The sequence below is a fragment of the Tasmannia lanceolata genome, unplaced genomic scaffold (genome assembly GCF_043159265.1).
Source record: "Tasmannia lanceolata isolate RefF3 unplaced genomic scaffold, GAP_Taslan_0.1 ptg000012l, whole genome shotgun sequence".
In the NCBI taxonomy this organism is placed as follows: Eukaryota; Viridiplantae; Streptophyta; class Magnoliopsida; order Canellales; family Winteraceae; genus Tasmannia; species Tasmannia lanceolata.
The window spans coordinates 7,027,828-7,052,025 of record NW_027518689.1 but is presented as its reverse complement, the minus strand read 5'-3'; the positions used below and the strand labels follow the sequence as shown (position 1 = coordinate 7,052,025).

The 24,198-nt window shown below is 38.4% G+C and overlaps 1 protein-coding gene across 1 annotated transcript; it reads left to right on the top strand.

Annotated features, from left to right (window-relative positions):
• The first annotated feature begins 1,345 nt into the window (after positions 1–1,345).
• On the top strand, positions 1,346–9,388 carry LOC143888508 (uncharacterized). The gene is made up of 6 exons (XM_077392965.1): positions 1,346–1,361; positions 1,573–1,669; positions 2,015–2,131; positions 2,442–2,538; positions 7,929–8,679; positions 8,808–9,388. Exons 1-6 carry the CDS (start codon positions 1,346–1,348, stop codon positions 9,386–9,388), a joined length of 1,659 nt encoding a protein of 552 aa, XP_077249080.1.
• The last annotated feature ends 14,810 nt before the right edge of the window (positions 9,389–24,198 follow it).

Sequence of the window (24,198 nt, the reverse complement as noted above, 5' to 3'; positions counted from 1 at the left end):
ACCATCCTTCACAGAAAAGTCATCTTCAAACTCATCATTGATGTCTGCTTCCGGAACTGCCTCATTTTGTCTATCATCAAAATATTCCCCCGCATGGTCCGCAGCAAACTCCACATAGTTCGGAACTGCCTCATTTTGTCTACCATTAAAATATTCCCCCGCATGGTCCTCAGCAAACTCCACATGGTTCAGAACTGCCTCATTTTGTCTATCATCAAAATATTCCCCCGCATGGTCTGCAGCAAACTCCACATGGTTCTGAACTGCCTCATTTTGTCTATCATCAAAATATTCCCCCGCATGGTCCGCAGCAAACTCCATTTGGTTCGGAACTGCCTCATTTTGTCTATCATCAAAATATTCGCCTGCATGGTCTGCAGCAAACTCCACATCGTTCATACACTGATCATCGGTAAATCCTTTGTTTAAGAGGTCTTGAAACATTCTTGGAGAAGTACAATATCATTAACTGTCATTAGGTTGGGATGAATCATCTCCTGTAACACTGACAAATTCATCTTCAAAGTCTTTTTCCAAATCCACTTCCAAGATTGGGTGTTTCAAATTTCGGCGTTCTCTATCCCTTAGAGGTGGAATCGAAACAGAAGGTATTGGTGGATGATGAGAGGGTTCAGAAATACACACATTGTTCCGGGGAAGCATAGAGGGGGGCATACAAACATTGTTCGGGGGAAGCATAGACGTATTCATTGAATTAATACCCTCGGGCTTCTGCTATGGGTTATGTACAGCGTCACAGAATTGACCGCATCTTTGTCAAAAATCTTTATCACAGACTGGACGATATCGTCATTACCAACATCAACTAAAGTGGTTATGTACGGATCAACAATGTATCGACATTTTATCGGTAGTAACATCGCCCTACCTATACTCCCCATTGTTTTACGGATAAGACCTTCAAAATCTAGCAAACTAATCTGATGGCTCACCGAAATCAATGACTTCCTCCCTCCGACATATTCCCAAGAAACTTCATCCTTCAAATAACCATCATAGTGTAAAAGAAACTCAGGCAGTTACGAATACCTGCAACGACACGAAATGAACACAATTTCAATCATGTGTAAAGATAAAAAATTCAAAAAGGTTGCCAGTTATAAAGAGGGGTTATAAGGGACAAATAGGGCTTAACTATTGCATACGTTAACAATTTCAAGAAGGATCCCTTATGTCAAGTCTAGAACAAATTATAAAGACTATACATTACAAATATCACAATTGCACGCATATTGGCAGCTCTAACCAAGGAGTTATGAAATACACAAACGTGTTATCTATTGGATACAAGGTTTATCTGTTATATATCATTGAGATAGCAACTATGAATTGTGTACAAGGTAGTTTTCAAACACATATGTAAAAACATTACAACTTCAAGTCAAATTTGAGCATGTCAGCAAGGGTTATTATGTATAGATAGGGATTATATATTGGATACTAGGCCTACCATTTACTTATGAATCACAGAGGGTTATCCAATTCTATACAGAGGTTTTCAATTTTAGACTGAGGTATCCAACTCTATACTGATGTTTATTCTATACTTAGGTTATCTATACTGCGGTTATCCAATTTATACTGAGGTTATCAACTTACAATCAGGGGTTATCCAATTCTTTAATGAGGTTATCAATTTTAGACTGAGGTATCCAACTCTATACTGATGTTTATTCTATACTTAGGTTATCTATACTGAGGTTATCCAATTTATACAGAGGTTATCCAATTTATACTGAGGTTATCAACTTACAGACAAGGGTTATCCAATTCTTTAATGAGGTTATCAATTTTAGATTGAGGTATCCAACTCTATACTGATGTTTATTCTATACTTAGGTTATATATACTGAGGTTATCCAATTTATACAGAGGTTATCCAATTTATACTGAGGTTATCAACTTACAGACGGGGGTTATCCAATTCTTTAATGAGGTTATCAATTTTAGACTGAGGTATCCAACTCTATACTAATGTTTATTCTATACTTAGGTTATCTATACTGAGGTTATCCAATTTATATAGAGGTTATACAATTTATACTGAGGTTATCAACTTACAATCAGGGGTTATCCAATTCTTTAATGAGGTTATCAATTTTAGACTGAGGTATCCAACTCTATACTCTTGTTTATTCTATACTTAGGTTATCTATGCTGACGTTATCCAATTTATACTGAGGTTATCAACTTATAGATATGGGTTATCCAATTCTTTAATGAGGCTATCAATTTTAGACTGAGGTATCCAACTCTATACTGATGTTTATTCTATACTTAGGTTATCCAATTTATACAGAGGTTATCCAATTTATACTAAGGTTATCAACTTACAATCAGGGGTTATCCAATTCTTTAATGAGGTTATCAATTTTAGACTGAGGTATCCAACTCTATACTGATGTTTATTCTATACTTAGGTTATCTATACTGAGATTATCCAATTTATACAGAGGTTATCCAATTTATACTGAGGTTATCAACTTACAGACAGGGGTTATCCAATTCTTTAATGAGGTTATCAATTTTAGACTGAGGTATCAAACGCTATACTAATGTTTATTCTATACTTAGGTTATTTATACGGAGGTTATCCAATTTATACAGAGGTTATCCAATTTATACTGAGGTTATCAACTTACAATCAGGGGTTATCCAATTCTTTAATGATGGTTATCCAATATTTACATGGGGTTTCAAATCTAAACGATGGATTATCAATGTAACCACCATCTTCCCCGGAAAGTAAGCCGGAAAAACCAGTATAGATAACGATTATCCAATATTTACATAAAAAAAGAACTGAAAAAAAAACTTCCACTTACCTATTCAGCTTTTCTTCTTTCTTCTTGTAAAGATAATATGGTGATTATATCATCGAGTCTTGAGTCCGTATTCAGCATTAGATTAGGCACCTATGCATTTTAGGGTAGATTTCACCTCATTATGGGAGTTTTGAAGTTGATTCGCGATCCTGAAGGTCTCTAGGGGGTTCCTTTGGCCTCTGGAAGATGAAAGTTTAAGTTTCCAAGCAAATGAAAAAAACTTGCTATTTTTAGAATTTTCAGGGTTTCCCTCATTTTTGCCTATTTTGAACTACAGGGGTATGTTGGTCATTCCCAATGTGTCTCATTTGACCCCCGAGTTATATTTGAGAAATCTTGAGTGATTTTACAAATTTTGAAAAAGCTGTTATTTTTAGAACCTCATGGGGCTTCCACATTTTCATCATCTTATGGATATTTCAATCATTTCTCATATGTCCAAAACCATCTTGAGGGTACGACTGATGAATTAAGAGTAATTTCGTAAGATTTGAGAAACCTGCTAAATTTAGATCTCTCAAGATTTTCTCTTAGTCTTGCACTTCGGGGGTATTTTAGACATTTCCAAACATATAATATTTAGTGCCTAAGTTGTGAGTCCGTTCATAAATTTTCGAAAATCTACTATTTTTAGAATTTCTCAAGGTTTTCCTAGTCTCGCCAAATTCTAGCACCTCGGGGTAATTTGGTCTTTTCCTGTGTAATTCTTTTGATCCCCGAAATATGTCTGAGAGATTATGAATGATTTCCTGAATTTTAGAAAACCTGGTAAATTTAGAATTTCTCAGGAGTTTCGCTTAATTTGGAAATTCTAAGTGTTGAGGGCATTTTGGGTATTTTCAGGGGGTACCAAATGATCCTGCTTGATATTGCTCATCAAAAGGACCCAACTTTAAAAGTTTCTATTTTTGAAGTTTGATCACAAAGACTTTCCGTTTTTAACATTTCCTTTTAGGGGTGAAACAATTTAAGGTTATTTTGGTCACATTTGGATGTGTAATTGTCAAATAGGGGCATTTTGGTCCGAAAAATTATTTTCCCAAAAAAGATGGTTCGATCATGTGTGAGGGATGCACCATAAATGTCAAATGGGTTGGGTCCATATATAGAATGTTGAATTTAGAAAGATTTTATTGAATTTTTACGGAAAAACCCGAAACCCGTGTGAAATGACCCATTGGGCTAAAGCCTGTAAAGATGGAGCTCATGTGGGTTCACCCATATGGGTCGACCACCATGGTGGGCGCCCCACATGGCTGACCCACATGAATTGAGCATCTAACATTGATGATGTCACAATGGTGACATCATATTTGTTAAAAGAAAAATAAAAAGAATAAAAAAAAGAAAAGAAGGAAAGAAGGAAAAGAGGAATGATTGCTTAAAAAAGGTTTTCTTCCAAAGAAGCAATGTGGAATAAAGAATAGCATGTCTTGATTGACAATAAATTAAGATTGGAATCAAATCCAATTTGGAAACAAGAAAGAAAGCAAGCAAGAGGGGAAAATTGGAAACAAGCCAAAAATGAGAGCTCTCACATTGGGAACTACTATTTCTCTCTTAACCCTAGTTTTTTTGTATAAAAATCAAAGCAAACAATTCTAAAAAAGATTTGAAAAAGATCAAAATTCATTTTTTTCTCTCTCCTCCCAAGAAGAAAAATAAAATCTCTTTTCTCTTGAAGTGTGATCTCTCTCTCAAGTGTTCTTGACCAAAAAGAATTCTTGAATTCCTTCTTCTTCTCCAAGGCATCACACAATCAAGAATTATCGGAGTGTTCTTTGGGTCTTTTTCATCATATAAAAGCGTGCGACAAAGCGTATACCTCGGATCTACGCACCCTAGAGACAAGGAGCGCGATCACGGTAGGATCTTTATCTTTGTAATATCAAAAGTAGAAAAGCATGCTAGGGTTTTACTTTTGATAGATCAAATCAATGAATTTTTTCTTGAAATTCCAGTATGTTATAATATAGATTATGAGTTTTCAAAATCCAAAATTTGATCTAAAAATTAAATTTCCTCCATTTAATAATGATTTTCTTTCGCTCTTTATTCAATATGGATTTAAATCAGATTATCAAAGCAAGTGTTAGAAAACGTGGGTTTCTTTAAAAACTGATATTTTTTGGGATTTCTATAAAATAAAATACAACTGGAAACTTAATTTTCAATCACGGTTTGGCCGTTTTAATTTTCATTCTAATTTTCAAACAATAACCCCGAAAGGGGTTATTTCTTGATGAACGAATCCAAAAGTATATCAAAACATGTCCAAAATTTATAAAATCTTATTTCCAAACTAATTTTATGATTTCCAGAATACCCAAAAAAGTTTGGATTTTTTTGAATTTTTTTAATCTGGTTTTAAATTATTTTAAATTTCGGCCATTTTTAATAAATATCAAAATATTTTAAAAATTAATTACACTCTCCAGAATTAATTTCCAATAATAAATTGAATTTTTCATGAGATTTTGTTTTGAAAAAAGGTTTTTTTATTTGTTTTCTAATCATTTTTTCGTTTTACGTGCCGTAATTCTTTTTCGTATTAAATTTGTAATTTTTGGAAATTTTTCTTTACAAACCAGTAACTTAGGTTACTGGAATGTTAGATAAAAATTTAAATTGGTTTTGCAAAGTTTTAATATAGTTTTGTAATTTATTTTAATAAATGGGTTTCAATTTCTAGGAAACAAATTCCCCTTTTCTATTTAAGGAGGAGATTTAATTTTTAAGTTTTGAAATTTTGATAGAAAATTTTATAATCTATTATATATCTACTGGAATTTTTTATTTGATTTTAGGATACTATTAGGTTTGCTTTTTAAGTAATTCTTTGGTTTCATTCGATTTTTGTGTGAATTTAAATTGGCATCAAATCGTAATAAAAATTCATGAAAGTCATACCGTAGTCTAATCTCATGATTATTTTTATGCTGTGAAAGTTTGGATTAATTTGAAATTGATATGCTACAAGTTGATGTGTTAATCTATAATCTGATTTAAATTTTGGAAAATCAGAAATTGATATCAAATCTTAATGATAATTCATGAAATTTTTTCAGTAAGCTACAATTATTCATATCTTGTTACGGAAAAAGTTTTAACTTATTTTAAGTTTGATTGCTTAGGGTTATTGTGTATTCCTAACAGTCTGGTCTTAATGATATTAAATCACAATGTAATAGCAAATCAATACAAAAGTCAGTAAAAATCTCCAAAAATCTTAAATTTTCATCATAAATTCAATCCCAAACTTTTTGAAACAGAAACCTTAGGGTTCATAGATTGCCTTTGTAAATTGGCTATGCTGTGACAATTTAACTGCCGAGATCGTAACCATAATCGTATACTAATTGCGATCGATCCAGCATAATTGGAGTGCGTAAATTATAGTATGATATTGGCTCCGAGGTCCACTGTCTACGAAAATCCTGAAAAATATGCCAGGCAATAAGATACTATAATTTATGTGCTAAATTATACAAGGGTTGAGAGCGCGATTCCCTTCCATGGTTGTGATTCGAGGTCTAAACTTGCGAACCATAGAGCCTTTGGTATTCCTTAGATGTTTAGGAACCGAAAATCCTTGAAATTTGAAAATCATTAACTTCATCAAATTAAATCAATTTACATCATGTCTTTCGGAACCGTTGGATTGCGGTTTCCATCGTAAGAACCATTAGAGCCCTATTTAGGAACATTTGCGTCATGTCGTGTCCTAGGTTTTAGGGAGTCCTAGAGTTAGGAGTCCAGCCTCATCACGGGCGTTTGCTATGGATAGCAACCGTGCCATAGATCTAGTTACACTAGTCACCTCACTTTTCTCATAGGACAAGCCTAGTTACCTAGGATGTAGGTTCACCTGCATTAGTCAAAGGGATGTCTTGCACTTAGATAGGACCATATAGCATCTTAGATGAAGTCCTAGGATAATAAAATCTTCAACTTGAATTAAATAATTTCTCTTAAAACTGTTGAAACAGTCAGTCTAGATCGGTGTCCTAGATGAGTTAGGCATAAGTAGCTTAGTTCAGGTGCACCGAACTACGTCGACTCTGATCCCAGTGAGGCTTGGGTACGTAGGCAGCTTGGATGCCTGATGGCATACCAATCACGAGTCGGCTCCACAACAAATTGTGGGGTTTCGTATATTAATTTTCTTATAAATTCTTAATTAAATCACTTAGGACTTTCCATGAAATTAGAATTTTAGGAGAACTTTCACTTAGATTGAATTCAAACAAATTAAGAAATCAAGATACACATTTAGGATTTACATTGAAATTAGATCATAGGATGCATGTCACATAGTTCGCACACTAATATAGAGTTGAATGAGCCATTTAAAAGAAATTCAAAAGAGTTAACTTTTGGAATTGAAGACCGATTATCGGGCAGGAATGGTGCATGTGGTGGTAACTCACCATACCTTCCATTCTCGTAACCAGGTAACGAGTCTAGATTTCTGGTCAATTATGGGTCCTAGATCCCACATCTAGGTGGCGACTCTGTCACTCTCTTTTGTGTGGAATTTGGATTGCCTTAGTGATCCCAAGTTCACATAAAAGATGAATTAAAATCAATAATAAAAGAGCACATGCCAATCGCGTGGGTACGAGAGACCAAGAGAGAGCGTGGCGGCTCGCGCCCCACCCCTCTCGCGGGATCGGGTCCCACACTTACCCCGTGCCGATTACGACGAGTTTCAGCGGCTTCGTCTCAGTGCTCGCCCTCCCACTACAGGTTTCGCCCAGCCAGGTAGCTCACTTACTACCCTACTCTCTAGCTCTGGTTCCTGGATCATAGATTCTAGAGACTCCAACCATATTACTGGTAACACTTCTCATCTTCACTTTTTTCGTTCTTTTCCATCTACTACTCAATCAATCACCCTTGCTGATGGGTCCACTACACCCATCACAGGGGTTGGCATTATTTCTCCTCACTCTACTCTAACTTTATCCTCTGTTTTTTGTGTTCCACGATCTCCGTTTAGTTTACTTTCAGTCAGTCAGTCAGATTACTAAAGCACTTCATTGCTCTGTCTCATTTTACCCTTTTTATTATCTATTTCAGGATCTCTCGACTGGGAAGACGATTGGAACGGGTCGTGAGGTCGATGGATTATATCGTCTTGACTGCAAGACGTCTACTGCCCTACATAGCTCCGTGGATACCTTCCAGTGGCACTGTCGCCTCGGCCACCCTTCACTTCAGCGGCTTCAGAAGACTCATCTAGTCCTAGTCCCTTTTTCTCCTTTTCAGTGTGAGTCTTGTGAACTCGGGAAACACCATCGCGTGTCATTTCCATCCCGAGTAATTAGTAGGGTGTCTAGTTCTTTTGAGTTAGTTCATTCAGATGTATGGGGACCCTCTAGGGTCGCATCTTCTACTGGATTTAAGTATTTTATTATCTTTATTGATGACTTCTTTCGTATGACTTGGGTATATTTACTTAAGAATAGATCTGAAGTGTTCTTTGCTTTTCGTACTTTTCTTTCTAAAGTTAAAAATCAATATAATTGCAATGTTAAATGCCTTCGTACCGACAATGCCGGGGAATACTTTTCTAGCACACATGGTCTACAGGACTACCTCTCCCACCATGGGATTCTGCATCAGTCCTCGTGTGCCTACACCTCCCAACAAAACGGTGTAGCAGAATGTAAACTTTGTTACTTGCTTGAAGTCGTGCGTACTCTACTCTTTCAGATGTCTGTTCCTAAGTTGTACTGGAGTGGCGCCATTCTCACTGGCTGTTTTTTAGCTAACCGACTCCCTTCATCAGTTCTAGATGGTGCCTCATCCTTCTCCATCCTGACTCCTGGTAAAGATCCATTCCCTCTCACACCTCGTGTATTTGGATGTGTCTGTTTTGTTCATCACTTAGGTCCAGCCAGGGATAAACAAAACCATTCTTTCTAAAGGATGATGAATTGTGTCCCTCTCTTCTAGACTCTGCGATTCCTCTTCCGCTACCTGTGCTCTCTGATTTTGCCTCATTTCCACCTGCTTCAAATTCATCTCTTGTTCTAGACACCACTCCTACTGTTCCGACGGGAGCTCCAGTACCTCCTAAGACCACAAAGCAGTATCAGCGACGCAAGCAGAATGATGGAACCGTTCCACTTCCACCCGGACCGTCTTCTTCTCAATCGATGATTCCATCCTTAGGTGTGATTTCTAACTCTCCTATTGCTTCTCGTACGCGCTCCCACTCTACTGCTCATCCAATTTCCAATTTTGTTTCCTATGATAAACTCACCCATGACTTTAAGAGTGTTGTGTCTTCATTGTCATCTACGTCTTTGCCAAAGTCTATAGGTAAAGCTCTTGAACATCCTGGCTGGCGTGATGCCATGAATCTGGAAATGGGCGCGCTTCATAGTAATGAGGCTTGGGATCTTGTACCTCTTCCCTCTAGAGCTCGTCCTGTTGGCTGTAGATGGGTGTTCTCAATTAAGTATCTTCCTGATGGTACTGTCGAAAGGTTGAAGGCTTGGTCGCTAAAGGATACACTCAAACCTTTGGGGTAGATTACACTGAGACCTTCAGTCCTGTTGCAAAGATCCCATCTGTTCATGTACTTCTGTCTCTGGCCGTGAATCAATGTTTCCCTCTACATCAATTAGACGTCCAAAATGCCTTCCTTCATGGAGACCTCACTGAGGAGGTGTATATGGAGCAACCACCACGTTATGTTGCTCAGGGGGAGATGTTCTCTTACGTTTGTCGCCTGCGCAAGTCCCTTTATGGCCTCAAACAATCACCACGAGCGTTGATTGGAAGGTTTAGTGCGGCGGTCATGCACTTTGGAATGAAACAATGTGGAGTGGATCATTCCGTCTTTAGTCATCATTCATCAGCTGGCTGCATCCTGTTGATAGTATACGTTGATTATATCATCATCACAGGTAGTGATTCACGAGGCATACAGCAACTAAAATTTTTCCTACAAAAGGAATTCTCTACCAAGGATTTGGGTCACCTCAAGTATTTTTTGGGAGTAGAGGTAGCTTGTTCTTCAAGGGCCTTATCTCTATCACAGAGAAAATATGTTTTGGATTTGTTGGAAGAGACAGGCAACCTTGGGGTTAAACCAATGTCTGCACCCATGGATCCTAATGTGAAGTTGGTTCCAGAAGAAGGTGACTTGTTAGAAGACCCTGGCAAATACAGAAGGTTAGTTGGGAAGCTGATATATCTCACAGTTACTCGGCCAGATATTTCATATGCCGTGGGAGTAGTCAGTCAGTATATGAGCTCTCCACGTACTTCTCACTGGGCTGTAGTAGTCCAAATTCTTAAATACTTGAAGGGAACTCCAGGAAAGGGATTGTTTGTCAGAAGACATAGTCATATTAAAAATGAGGGCTTCTTTGATGCAGACTGTGCTGGATCCCCAGCAGATAGGCGATCCACCACAGGATACTGTACATTTATAAGGGTTAATCTAGTCTCATGGAGAAGCAAGAAGCAATATGTTATAGTTAAATCTAGCGCAGAGGTAGGATACAGGGTGATGGCCACCGAGCTCATTTGGCTGCGCTCACTTCTATCTGAGATAGGGTTTGGTTCATCTTCTCCATCACAGCTATACTGTGATAATAAAGTGGCAATTCACATTGCCACCAACCCAGTCTTTCATGAGTGCACCAAGCACATTGAAGTAGACTGCCATTTTATTCGTTAGCGAATTCAGAAGGGAGAGATTTGCACTGTGTTTACTCGGTCAGTGGACCAGTTAGCAGATATGTTTACAAAGTCCTTGAACAGGGCCAAATTGAGTGATATATGTAACAAGCTGGGAATGTATGACATCTACATTCCATCTTGAGGGGGAGTGTTGGAATATGTAATAAGCCTAAGGGCATAACAGACTTTGCACAAATATTGGGTTTAATATAAATATATGAGTGAGGGGGAGATCTCCCTAACTCATTAATTCTTTCATCAATTCTTCCTTAACACTAAGGAATTATTAGAGAAAACATGTTAGGAAACAACTAAACAAGGGGTGATCTATCTAAGCAATCAAAAGTACACATTTGTATAACTATCTCGAATGATCTGCAAGAAACATATAAAAATTATAAATTTATATCGCATGACATCCTTTGTGTGAGTTAATTTCCATATGTAGGCTGGTGACCGGGCAGGATTTGAACCCGTGACATTTTGTACCCAAAACAAACGCGCTACCAAGTTGCGCTAAATCCCTTTCAATTGTTGTAGAGTGTCATTGTAGAGAATCCTTTTCTTGTTTTCCACATCGTTATTTCCTCCATCTATATACAATTGCTCTTGCCATTTCTTCTTTTTGATTTCATATAATCAAAGAATTATATACATATGAAACCTAACATATAAAAAATGAATATTTATCGGTAATGCTCAGTAAGAGAGAAAAACTATCAGTGAGTCACTGTCGAGTGCGTCTCTAACGTCTGTTTCAGACAGAGGAGCGGAGGACATAATCATGCGTGGGCACGATGCCCAAAAGAAAGAGGGGAATCGACGCCCTCCCTATGCAGGCAGTTACTAAAGTAGAAGCTTTCCCGGGGGAATCAAGATAGATCCCAATCCTGTTGAGTTCTTTTTTTAAACAGAAGCAGATATTCCATGAAGCAAGATCTCATTAGGAGGTCGAATCAAGGACCTATGTAAGTCAGGGCTACCTCATTCCCATGGCAACGCAACAGTGTCCTGAGGGAGGAGTTTAGAGGCCTTATAGTAGCACGGACCTCGTTTTCTTTCTATGTCATGCGAAGGAGGTTAGTCCAAGATCGTAGTTTCAAGCTTTGGAGATGGAAGCGAGTAGGATTTGAGAATGACACTTTAAAGCATCTACTTTGTTTGTTAGAAAAGTGTAATAACCTCAACCTAAAACTCTACTATATGCAAGTGCAGTGAGGGATCTTCGGGTGAGGGACCGAAAGCAACGACTCAACCGATAGGGCGCTGTCCGGAGTAGGAAACAAACCTAAACTTTCTTGCTAGCGTGCAAGCGTTCGATAGTCACACCTTTGCTACTCTTTAGGTGGCATCCGCCCCGCAGTGTCCCCCCCCCCCGCAAATGATCGGTGCGGTGGTTAGGCATCCTTAGACGAAAGAGTGGTCTTTCAGGTCTATTTAACCGAGCCTCTCTCCAAGACAGTGCTCAAATCGTTACGCCTTTCGTACGGGTCGGAACTTACCAGACAAGGAATTTCGCTACCTTAGGACCGTTATAGTTACGGCCGCCGTTCACCGGGGCTTCGGTCGCCGGCTCTCCCTTACATAATAGGGCATCAGGTCACCAACTTCCTTGGCCTTCCGGCACTGGGCAGGCATCAGCCCCTAGTTGACAAAAGAGCGGGCAGTGGGGAGTATTGAATCCAAAGAATTCGTTATAGGGGATTCGCTTTAAGAAAAGAACCTACAGATAACCCTTAGCAGAAGACGAAAAGCTAAACCTAACACGGGGCGGGGGAAAGTGAAATAAACAAGAGGGGGGGGGGTGAATTGGTTTAAATACTAATTTATACCTTTTTAAAATTAATTATCAATCCTAATTTGATTTTTCTTCTCTTGGTTAGATTTTGGTTAGTTCAAATGAGATCAAAACAAAAAGAAATGCCAAACCAAAATCAAGACTGAAAGTGCAAGAAAAAGAAAGAACACACCGATATATAGTGGTTCGGGCAAAGCCCTACTCCACTCTTCTTAAGATCGTCCTTAAGGATTTCCACTATGCGAGACCTCCACGATGCCCGGCTCCGAGGTGATTACACTTCCAAGGGATATTAAATGAGGAAGCCCTTACACCTTTACACCGACTCTCCTTCTTCGCCGAGTTCTAAGCGATACTCTCTAGGGTACTAAGATAGGATGCCCTAGCCACCTTTACAAAAATAGAAGATGAAAATTTGCTTGGCTTCTCTTGAAAGCTTGATGCACAATGCTGTCCCTTTGATTGCTCTCCAATAGTGGTTGCAAGTGAAAGCTCTAAATCCAAGCTCAATAGATTTGCAAGTGCAAGGCAAGTTTGGGGAGAAAAAAAAAATCTTAAGCTCAAATGGGTTGCAAGTTTACTTGAATGCTTAAGGAGGTTTTTCAAATGTTCAAGAGAGAGGAAATAATCCTCTTAAAGGAGTATAAATAGCCTCTTGATGAAATATGACCGTTTGGGATTAAGGAAAACAAAAAATAATTTTTAATTCAAAAACCAACGGCTATTTTTTGAGCTGTCGCGACGTTCTCGGAGTTTCGAGAACCATTCTTAGAGCTCCGAGAAATTCTCGGAGTTCCGAGACATATTCTCGGAGTTCCGAGAAAATGACCAGAAGTGAAAAATACTACTGGACCATTTCTCGGAGTTCCAAGAAGCCTAAAATAAGCAGATTTTGTATTTTTATTGCTTATTTGATTTTGGGATTTTGGAACTCAATCCCTATGATAATTTTGGAACGTTTATGAGGGTCCCAACATGTTGGTCCACCACATAACCATTCACTAAACCTTTTAAGTTTTTAAGTGTTTGTGAAAAACTATTTTAAAACACTTTGCCTTGACTTAGAAATCTAAAGAGAAAAGATGTACATTGAATTCTAAGTAAACCTCAACTTCTCTTTAGCCTTGGTCTTCAATTGGTCTTCCATCTTGTGTATGCTTACTTGAGAGATGATGTGAGCTCCACTTAGCTCCTTTGACTCTTCTGTGGTACATCTTCAAGCATGACCATGTAGTGTGTTGGTTTCTTCAATGATCAATCCTATCTTAAACACAACACTTCAAGGCAAATTGATTAGTATTCAATAACATAATCAATTATGTTTAGAATCATCAAAATAAGATAGGAGAGTAGACCCTTGGGCTTACAATCTCCCCCTTTTTTATGATGACAAATAAAATTGATTATGAGGTGTGTGTGGAGTGATATAGTAGGCAAGTGAACGCAGGAACTCCCCCTTAATATATGCACAATGATAAATGATAACAATTAAAAGCATATGGTGCATATAGGCAATTTGAATAGATAATCAATTTCAAACTTCTCCCCCTTTTGTCATTGACAGAAAGGGTGAACTAAAATGTATAGCAATTTAGGAGTGATTGAAGATTGAGTTAGGTACTTCCCCTAAATCAATGCTTATGATATAAAATATGTATCCAAGTAATGCACATATACCTGTTCATGATCGAGATGTTGATATATTGTCAAATTGTTAGGTATTTTAATTAAGGTGAAGGTACCTCTCCATCTTAGAGAACTAAGAAGGCTAAGAGTACCAATTGAGTGATTTTTAAGATTAACGTTTGACATCTCATTCATGCAGATACTACCAAACAAGGATGATATATATATATATATATATATATATATATATATATACTATATAGATAAGCTTGTGAAAGGCACAAAGTATTTATTTGGCAATTTCTTTGACTTGATCCGCACTCCAAATGTTCAAGGCCCTTCGGATATAACATATTCTATCATCACTAAGGGGTTTTGTAAAGATATCCGCCAATTGATCCTCAGTGTTGATATATTTTAAGCAAATATCCCCTTTTTGTGAGTGATCTATAATGAAGTGGTGCCTAATCTCAATAAGTTTTGTTCTTGAGTGTTGTATGGGGTTCTTTGTTAAGCTTATAACACTAGTATTGTCACATTGGATGAGAATATTTTCCATTTTAATTCCATAGTCCATCAATGTGCTTTTCATCCATAGGACTTGTGCACAGCAAGCTCCAGCTGCCACATATTCTGCTTCTGTTGTGGACAGAGCTACTGAATTTTGTTTCTTGCTAAACCAAGAAACTAGTGATTTCCCCAAGAATTGACAAGTCCCACTGATGCTTTTCCTATCCACTCTACATCCAGCGAAGTCTGCATCTGAATATCCAATGAGAATGAAGGCAGTAGATCTTTCATACCATAGTCCCAGACTTTGGGTTCCTCTTAAGTACTTGAAGATCTTCTTGACTGCCGATAGGTGAGACTCCTTTAGATCCGATTGAAATCACGCACAGAGACAAACAGTAAACATAATGTCTGGTCTGCTGGCTGTCAGATAGAGTAAGCTACCTATCATACCCCTATACATCTTTTAATCTACAGATTTGCCAAATTCATCATTTTCTAGCTTAGCAGTTGTACTCATGGGAATTCTTGATGTCTTACTGCTATCCATGCCATACTTCTTTAATAACTCCTTCGTATATTTTTCTTAGTTTAAAAATATCCCATTTTGGTATTGTTTAATTTGGAGTCCTAAGAAGTAGGTTAACTCACCCATCATGCTCATTTCAAATTCATTTTTCATTAGAGTTACAAATTCATCACACATTTTTTGATTAGTTGAGCCACATATGGTGTCATCCACATAAATCTGGACAAGGAGGATATCTTGATTTTCTCTTTTGATAAATAATGTTTTATCCACCTTTCCCATCTGAAAATTTTTTTCACTAGGAAAGTGTAAAGCCTCTCATACCAAGCTCTAGGAGCTTGCTTTAATCCATATAAAGCTTTATCAAGCCTGAAGACATGATTTGGATGTTTGTAGTCCTCAAAACCTGGAGGTTGCTCACCATACACTTCCTCTTAGATATAGCCATTTAGGAAGGCACTTTTGACATCCATTTGATATAGTTTAAATCCTTTGTGAGATGCATATGCCAAGAGTATCCTAATAGCTTCCATACGGGCAACAGGAGCAAATGTCTCATCATAGTCTATTCCTTCCTCCTGATTGTACCCTTGGGCTACAAGCCTAGCTTTATTTCTAGTGATATTTCCATTTTCATCCATTTTGTTTCTATACACCCATCTCGTGCCAATGACTGGATGATCACTAGGCCTAGGCACTAGCCTCCACACCTTGTTCCTTTCGAATTGATTTAACTCTTCTTGCATAGCCATCAACCAATATTCATCATTTTCTGCTTCCTTGATGGACTTAGGTTCAAATTCGGATAGGAACGCCAAGTTGTTACTCACACTTCGATAGTATGATCTAGTTCTTACCGGCGATGTGACGTCACCTAAGATTTGGGATTCAGGATGATCTACCAATATTCTCCTATCCTTAGCAATGAGTCATCATCTACATTTTCAACTTCCTCACTAGGTAATGTATTACTTGTAAATGCATGGGGATGAGCATTTGTCTTAGGTAAGAGATGTTCAATAGGTTCATCTTCATCATGTGGCATTTCTTGAGGTGTTGGCTCTCTCTCATCAAATGTCACATGCATGAATTCTTCTACAACTAGGGTTCTTCTATTAAATACTCTATATGCCTTGCTATGTGTAGAATACCCTAAGAATATGCCATCATTCGACTTCTTATCAAATTTGTGTAAGTTATCTTTAATGTTCAAGATGTAGCACTTACAACAAAACACTCTAAAATAGCTTATATTTGGTTTCAAGTTTTTCCAAAGCTCATAAGGTGTTTTCTTAGAAATTGGCCTCATATATACCCTATTTATGATATAGCAAGCGATGCTAACCGCCTCCGCCCAAAAATATCTAGGGAGATCATTTTCATGCAACATAGTTCTAGCCATTTCTTGGAAGGTTCAGTTCTTCCTTTCTACAACCCCATTTTGTTGAGGTGTCCTAGGTGCAGAAAAATTGTGTTTGATGCCATGTTCATTACAGTAAGTGTCAAATTGTACATTTTCAAATTCCGTTCCATAGTCACTTCTAATGTAAGATATGAAAATTCCTTTTTCATTTTGGACTTGATTACACAATTTAAGAAAATTTTCATAGGTTTCATCTTTATGTGCTAAAAATATGACCCATGTATATCGTGAGTAGTCATCCACAATGACAAACACGTACCTCTTTCCACCAAGGCTACTTGTCTTCATTGGTCCAAAAAGATCCATATGAAGTAGTTGCAAGGGGTAAGTGGTAGAGATCATATTTTTAGGGGCAAATGAGCTTTTCAATTGTTTGCCTAATTGACAAGTTCTACAAATGTGATCTTTGGTGTATTTGAACTTAGGCAATCCTCTAACAATGTCTTTTGAGGAGAGGGTTGAAATGAGATCCATTCCGGCATGACCCAATCTCCTATGCCATAACCAAGAATCTTCACTAATGGTATTAAGACAAGTTACATTTTGGAGTCTAAGATCATCTAGCCCAATTGTGTAAATGTTATTGTCTCTAGAGTCTATGAATTTTACTTTTCCATCTATCTTATTCTTAACAATGCATTTGTTGGGGTTGAAGACTACTTCAAAGCCATTGTCACATAATTAACTAATGCTAATAAGATTATGAGATAAGCCATCAACATAGAGTACATCATTTATGGGAGAGGTAGAGTTACCTATGGTGCCTTCTCCTTTGACTTTTCCTTTCTTATCATCTCCAAAGGTAACATCTCCACCATCCTTGAGTGATAGGGATGCAAATTGAGTAAGATCTTCGGTCATGTGTCTAGACCATCCACTATCAAGGTATCATGTGTTCTTCTTGTTATGGCTTTTAAGACATACCTACATATGAATAGGCAAGTGAGATCCCTTAGGTACCCAAATTTTCCTAATCTTGCTAAGTTCATTTTTTTTCACTTTAGAGTTCAATTTGATTTTATCTTGTTTAGCATACATGCAAGCAACTTTATAATGTCCTTCTAGACCACAATAAAAGCAAGTTTTAGTACTACTAGAAGAAGTCTTTACAAATTTACTTTCATAGTTTGACAGTGTAGTATTCCATTTATGTCCAAGTCCACTTTTATCATGTGACAATCTTTGAATATCAACAAGCCTATCTAATTTTAGTGAACCATGTTCGAATTTTTCAAAGAGTTTCTTTAACTCATCATGTTCATGAGATAGTTTACTATTTTCATGCTTTAGCTTGTTGTTTTCAATAGAAAGTTCTTGTCGATTTTCATATAAGATTTTGATAGAAGCATTTAAATCATGAATTTCAACTTTATATTTTTCATTTTCATCATCTAAAAATTCATGGTCTTTCTTTAACCAACCAAATTCTTTTGTCATGTTAGAAAGAGAATTTTCAAGTGATGCATTTTTATCAAGTTCTATTTCAAGTTCATCATGTGCACTTTGCAAGGAATCAAGAACTTCTTTTAAAATAATGACATCATTTAAAGTATTTACCTCCTGATTGTCATTTGTTGAGGCCATGGAGCAAACATTCTTTGCTATTAAGCAATCTTCTCCATCATTTGGTTCCCCTTCACTTTCATTGTCCTCATCCCATGTGGCGGTCATTCCTTTCTTGCCTTCTCTTCTTTTGAAATAATTTTTTGAGGTAGGCTCATTGTTGAGTGGACAATCCGGGCGAATGTGTCCAAGTTTCTTGCATCCATAGCATCGGGGCTGAGATGATCCGTCACCAAGCTCTTCTTTCTTCTTGAATGGTGGATTGGTCCTTCTATTTCTCATGCCTCCAATATTCCTTTGCAAGAACTTGATCCTTCTTGTTAGGAGGGCTACTTCATCTTCCATGTCTTCATTTGCCTCTTCATTTTCACCTACATTGCAAGCAAAAGCAATACTTTTTCCTTTTTCAATTTTAGTTTCAATTTCGGGTGCTTTTACTTTGAAAATCATCTCATGGGTTATCAAGGACCCTATTAGTTCATTTAGGTTTAAAGTGTTCATGTCCTTGGCTTTGGTGATTACGGAAGTTTTGGATTCCCATGACAAAGGTAGGGATCTAAGGATTTTGGTCACTAAATTTCTATTTGAAAATTGTTTTCTAAGTCCCCTTAGTCGATTTACTAAGTTAGTGAATCTAGTGTACATGTCGGCAATAGTTTCATCGAGTGTCATTTGAAATAGTTCATATTGCCTAAATATATGATTCATTTTAGATTCCTTAACTTGGTTTGTTCCCTCATGTGTAACTTCTAGGGTGTCCCAAATTTCCTTTGCCGAATTCAAATTTGAAACTCTATTGAATTCTCCGGGTGACAAAGCACAAATTAGGGAATTCATGGTTTTGGCATTGTAGTTAGAGGCTTGTTGTTCGGCTTTGGTCCAATCATTTATATTTCTAGTGGGTAATGTATATCCATTATGAATGGCTCTCCACATTTGGTAATCTTGGGTTAAAAATATTTTCATTTTGGTTTTCCAAAATCCATAATTGGTTCCATCAAAATAGGGTGGCCTAGTATTTGAGTAACCTTCATGGTGTTGAGGGTAGTTTGCCATTTTTAGAATCTTTTCTCTAGACCGGTTAGGGTTTTTAAATAAAGTAGAGACGAGGCTCTGATACCAATTGAAATAACCAAGAGGGGGGTGAATTGGTTTAAACACTAATTTATAGCTTTTTAAAATTACTTATCAATCCTGATTTGATTTTTCTTCTCTTGGTTAGATTTTGGTTGGTTCAAATGAGACCAAAACAAAAAGAAATGCCAAACCAAAATCAAGACTGAAAGTGCAAGAAAAAGAAAGAACACACCGATATATAGTGGTTCGGGCAAAGCCCTACTCCACTCTTCTTAAGATCGTCCTTAAGGATTTCCACTATGCGAGACCTCTACGATGCCCGGCTCCGAGGCGATTACACTTCCAAGGGATATTAAATGAGGATACCCTTACACCTTTACACCGACTCTCCTTCTTCGCCGAGTTCTAAGTGATACTCTCTAGGGTATTAAGATAGGATGCCTTAGCCACCTTTACAAAAATAGAAGATGAAAATTTGCTTGGCTTCTCTTGAAAGCTTGATGCACAATGTTGTCCCTTTGATTGCTTTCCAATAGTGGTTGCAAGTGAAAGCTCTAAATCCAAACTCAATAGATTTGCAAGTGCAAGGCAAGTTTGGGGAGAAAAAAAATATCTTAAGCTCAAATGGGTTGCAAGTTTACTTGAATGCTTAAGGAGGTTTTTCAAATGTTCAAGAGAGAGGAAATAATCCTCTTGAAGGAGTATAAATAGCCTCTTGATGAAATATGACCGTTTGGGATTAAGGAAAACAAAAAATAATTTTTAATTAAAAAACCAACGGCTATTTTTTGAGCTGTCGCGACGTTCTCGGAGTTCCGAGAGAACAGCCAGAAGATGGAAAAATTCTACTGGACCATTTCTCGGAGTTCCGAGAAAATGACCAGAAGTGAAAAATACTACTGGACCATTTCTCGGAGTTCCGAGAAGCCTAAAATAAGCAGATTTTGTATTTTTATTGCTTATTTGATTTTGGGCTTTTGGAACTCAATCCCTATGATAATTTTGGAACGTTTATGAGGGTCCCAACATGTTGGTCCACCACATAACCATTCACTAAACCTTTTAAGTTTTTAAGTGTTTTTGAAAAACTATTTTAAAACACTTTGCCTTGACTTAGAAATCTAAAGAGAAAAGATGTACATTGAATTCTAGGTAAACCTCAACTTCTCTTTAGCCTTGGTCTTCAATTAGTCTTCCATCTTGTGTATGCTTGCTTGAGAGATGATGTGAGCTCCACTTATCTCCTTTGACTCTTGTGTGATACATCTTCAAGCATGACCATGTAGTGTGTTGGTTTCTTCAATGATCAATCCTATCTTAAACACAACACTTCAAGGCAAATTGATTAATATTCAATAACATAATCAATTATGTTTAGAATCATCAAAACAAGATAGGAGAGTAGACCCTTGGGCTTACAGAAAGGAAGTGGGTCCTTTTTGCTTCTAGTTTTTCTTTGTTTAAGACAGTTCGCCCTCTCATTTAGTCGTTCAGTTCGGTCCCTCTCTCCAGAGGGCCCTCACTTCACTCGAGAAAATCATTGCTAACAAGAGTAGTGACATGTGTTTGTTAAAAGATCAGTCGGCTAACAATGAAATTGAGCTTGGCCTTGTCTCGGCCTTAATAAGCAATTGAATCCTTTCCCAAGATTTGTAGACATGTAGAAATCTGGTTAGGCGAGCATTTGGGATCGGAACTCCTGAAACTTTATAGTTTGCTGCAAACAAACACACACTGAGTGGTGGCTATAATTTGGAATATATGCCCCTACAGATTTAGGGTGAGAGTTGAACGACAATTTTTGTTAAAAAAACCAAGAGTGACAAATGTCGAGAGGCCTACAATTGTATTCCTCCATCAAAAAGGGTAGAAACCATTGTAATGAGGAGTTGAGGGTAGAAAAAGAAAAGCTTTTCTATTATCTTGGCAAGAATTCTGAAGAATTTGAGTACCAAAATATAACACAAGAAGATAAAAGATAAGAACAGTGATAGAAGAGGCTTTTTCCTATTGACAGTAGAAAAACGTCAGATTTTTTTATTCCATTCATCTCAAAATAAGTAACACTGACCCTTTAAATAGACTTGTGTTGCACACGTTCAACAACAACAGGAGTCTCACTTTTTCCTACTAGTCAAACATGACTCTAATAGATAAAGCCTAAATTCCTAGAAAAATAGTTTGTAGATAAGTATCTAATAACAACTATTAGTAAGACTCTTGTTATGCCTAAAATTGGTAACAGATACGACAGTGACGAAAGAGCTGAATTGGCGGGACTAAGCTGAAGGAATGAAGCCCTGCACAAGAGCGCACAAGGTCAGAAGACCAACCCGGAGTCGTACTCCGGACGGGCCCTTCGACACTCAAGTCAGTATGAGCAGAAGTGCAGAGCCAAAACTTTTAGAGTGGTGGTTCAGAAGTTATTACCTCTTGCTTTGAGCCTTGAGAGGCCATTTATAGTGAGAGCCCTGGGGTGGTTGGATTACCTACCCTAGGACAGGTGTCGGCCCTTTTGTGGGTATAGGTTTACCTGCTCTTGGCAGATTTACTAGACTACCCCTGGGCAGGTGTCGAATTCGTGGTGGGCCCTTCTAGGGCCACGTGTCGACAGCTCATTAGTTGTTGTTTTTCATACCCCATCAATTGTCCCCCAGTTCTCCAAGTCATTGTGATGATTTGGGGAAGTATGAGGCTGTGCTCTGGAGCGGCTGGAAAAATGAAGCGAAAGGATTTGTCCGGACAAGCCATCTGGTCAGCCTGAGACGGGAGAAACTTGGAGTGAAATCTGTTCGGCCAAGCCATCTGAGCGGCCTCGGAGGGGCAGAAACTTGGAGTGAAATCTGTCCGGCCTGGGACGGGCAGAAACTTGGAGTGAAATCTGTCCGGCCAAGCCATCTGGGCGGCCTGGGATGGGCAGAAACTTGGAGTGAAATCTGTCCGGCCAACCCATCTCGGCGGCCTGGCCAGGGCAGATTTTTGTCTTTCAGCGGACGCGTCATATTCTGTCCGGCTTGGGCCGGGCAGATTTTTTTCTTGCAGCGGACGCGTCATATTCTGTCCGGCTTGGGCCAGACAGATTTTTGTCTTTTAGCGGACGCGTCATATTTAGTCCGGCTTGGGTCGGGCAGATTTTTGTTGTTTAGCGGACGCGTCATATTCTTGCCGGCTTGGGACGAACACATTTTTGTCGTATAGCAAATGCGTCATATTGTGGCCGGCTTGGGACGGACACATTTTTGTCGTCTAGCGAATGCGTCATATTCTGGCCGGCTTGGGACGGACACATTTTTGTCGCCTAGCGAATGCGTCATATTCTTGCCGGCTTGGGACAGACACATTTTTGTCGTCTAGCGAATGCGTCATATTCTGGCCGGCTTGGGACGGACACATTTTCTAGACGGGCACAATCACTTAGAAGGTATCCCGTACTCAAGCGCTTCATTGGACAACCCTTAACCCCTTGGAGATTTTTCCCGCATCCATATCGTACGCGCGTAGTCTATACGCATGCATTTACTCATGCCCTTGCCTCGAAGTGTGTGCCCTTCATTAATGAGGAACACGTGGCGCTTCCTGGATCACGAACGCGAACCGCATCAAGCTTCAAGCTTATGAAAGGAAGTTTTCACCTTTCACACTTTCATTTTCACTTTTTACTTTCGCGTCATTGCTTTCTCTTTCTTTTTGCTCTCCCTGTTCGGCTCAGGTAGCTTGTGGTTGTAGTCGTCTGCGAATTAGGAGCATTTCTCTTCAGACCGGTAATCTTCTTTCATCGCGTCTTTATTTGATTCTTTTCCTGTGTCCCTTATGTCCGGTAGTACCTTTAGCTGTAAGTCCGATTCTAGGTCGTCTTCACGGGAGTCCGCGTCCTCGGGCAGTTCGGGGTCTAGTTCGTCGGAGAGGACCCAAACGAATCCGCCCAGGATTCTCGGCCCGTATATGGCGAGTCCTAGTGTTAGTGTAGAGGTCGTAGATAGTGGGGACGAGGTGATTTTGAATTTAAATACCACCCCGCCCCCAACTGACAGCTACTTCCGAGCGGAGGCGAGTGCAGATAGTGACACTGCCGAGGCGTCCACCACATTCCTTCCGGGCCGGGCCGTCGAGGTCACTGCTAAGACTTGGATGGACGCCGATTCCAAATATAATATTCAGGCCCTTTACAAGGAGAATATCCTGGTGTAGACACCCCCATTTGCTACGCTTTAAAAAGCGAAAGATTCGGTAGTATCATCGAGTCTTGAGTCCGTATTCAACATTAGATTAGGCATCCATGCATTTTAGGGTAGATTTCACCTCATTATGGGAGTTTTGAAGTTGATTCGTAATCCTGAAGGTCTCTAATGGGTTCCTTTGGCCTCCGGAAGATGAAAAATCAAGTTTCCAAGCAAGTGAAAAAACCTGCTATTTTTAGAATTTTCAAGGTTTCCCTCATTTTTGCCCATTTTGCACTACAGGGGTATTTTGGTCATTCCTGATGTGTCCCGTTTTAACCCCGAGCTGTGTCTGAGAGATCTTGAGCGATTACATGAATTTTGAAAAAGCTGCTATTTTTAGAAACTCATGAGGCTTCTACATTTTCATCATCTTATGGATGTTTCAATCATTTCTCATATATCCAAAACCATCTCGAGGGTACGGCTGATGGATTAGGAGTAATTTCATAAGATTTGGAAAACCTGCTAAATTTAAATCTCTCAAGATTTTCTCTTAGTCTTGCACTTCGGGGGTATTTTAGACATTTTCAATATATCATATTTGGTCCCTAAGTTGTGTCTAAGAAATCTTGAGTCCGTTCATAAATTTTCGGAAATCTGCTATTTTTGGAATTTCTCAGGGTTTTCCCTAGTCTCGCCAAATTCTAGCACCTCGGGGTAATTTGGTCTTTTCCTGTGTAATTCTTTTGATCCCCGAAATATGTCTGAGAGATTATGAAAGATTTCATGAATTTTGGAAAACCTGCTAAATTTAGAATTTCTCAGGGGATTCGCTTAATTTGGAAATTATAAGTGTTGAGGGCATTTTGGGTATTTTCAGGGGATACCAAATGATCCTGTTTAATATTGCTCACCGAAAGGACCCAATTTTGAAAGTTTCTATTTTTGAAGTTTGACCACAAAGA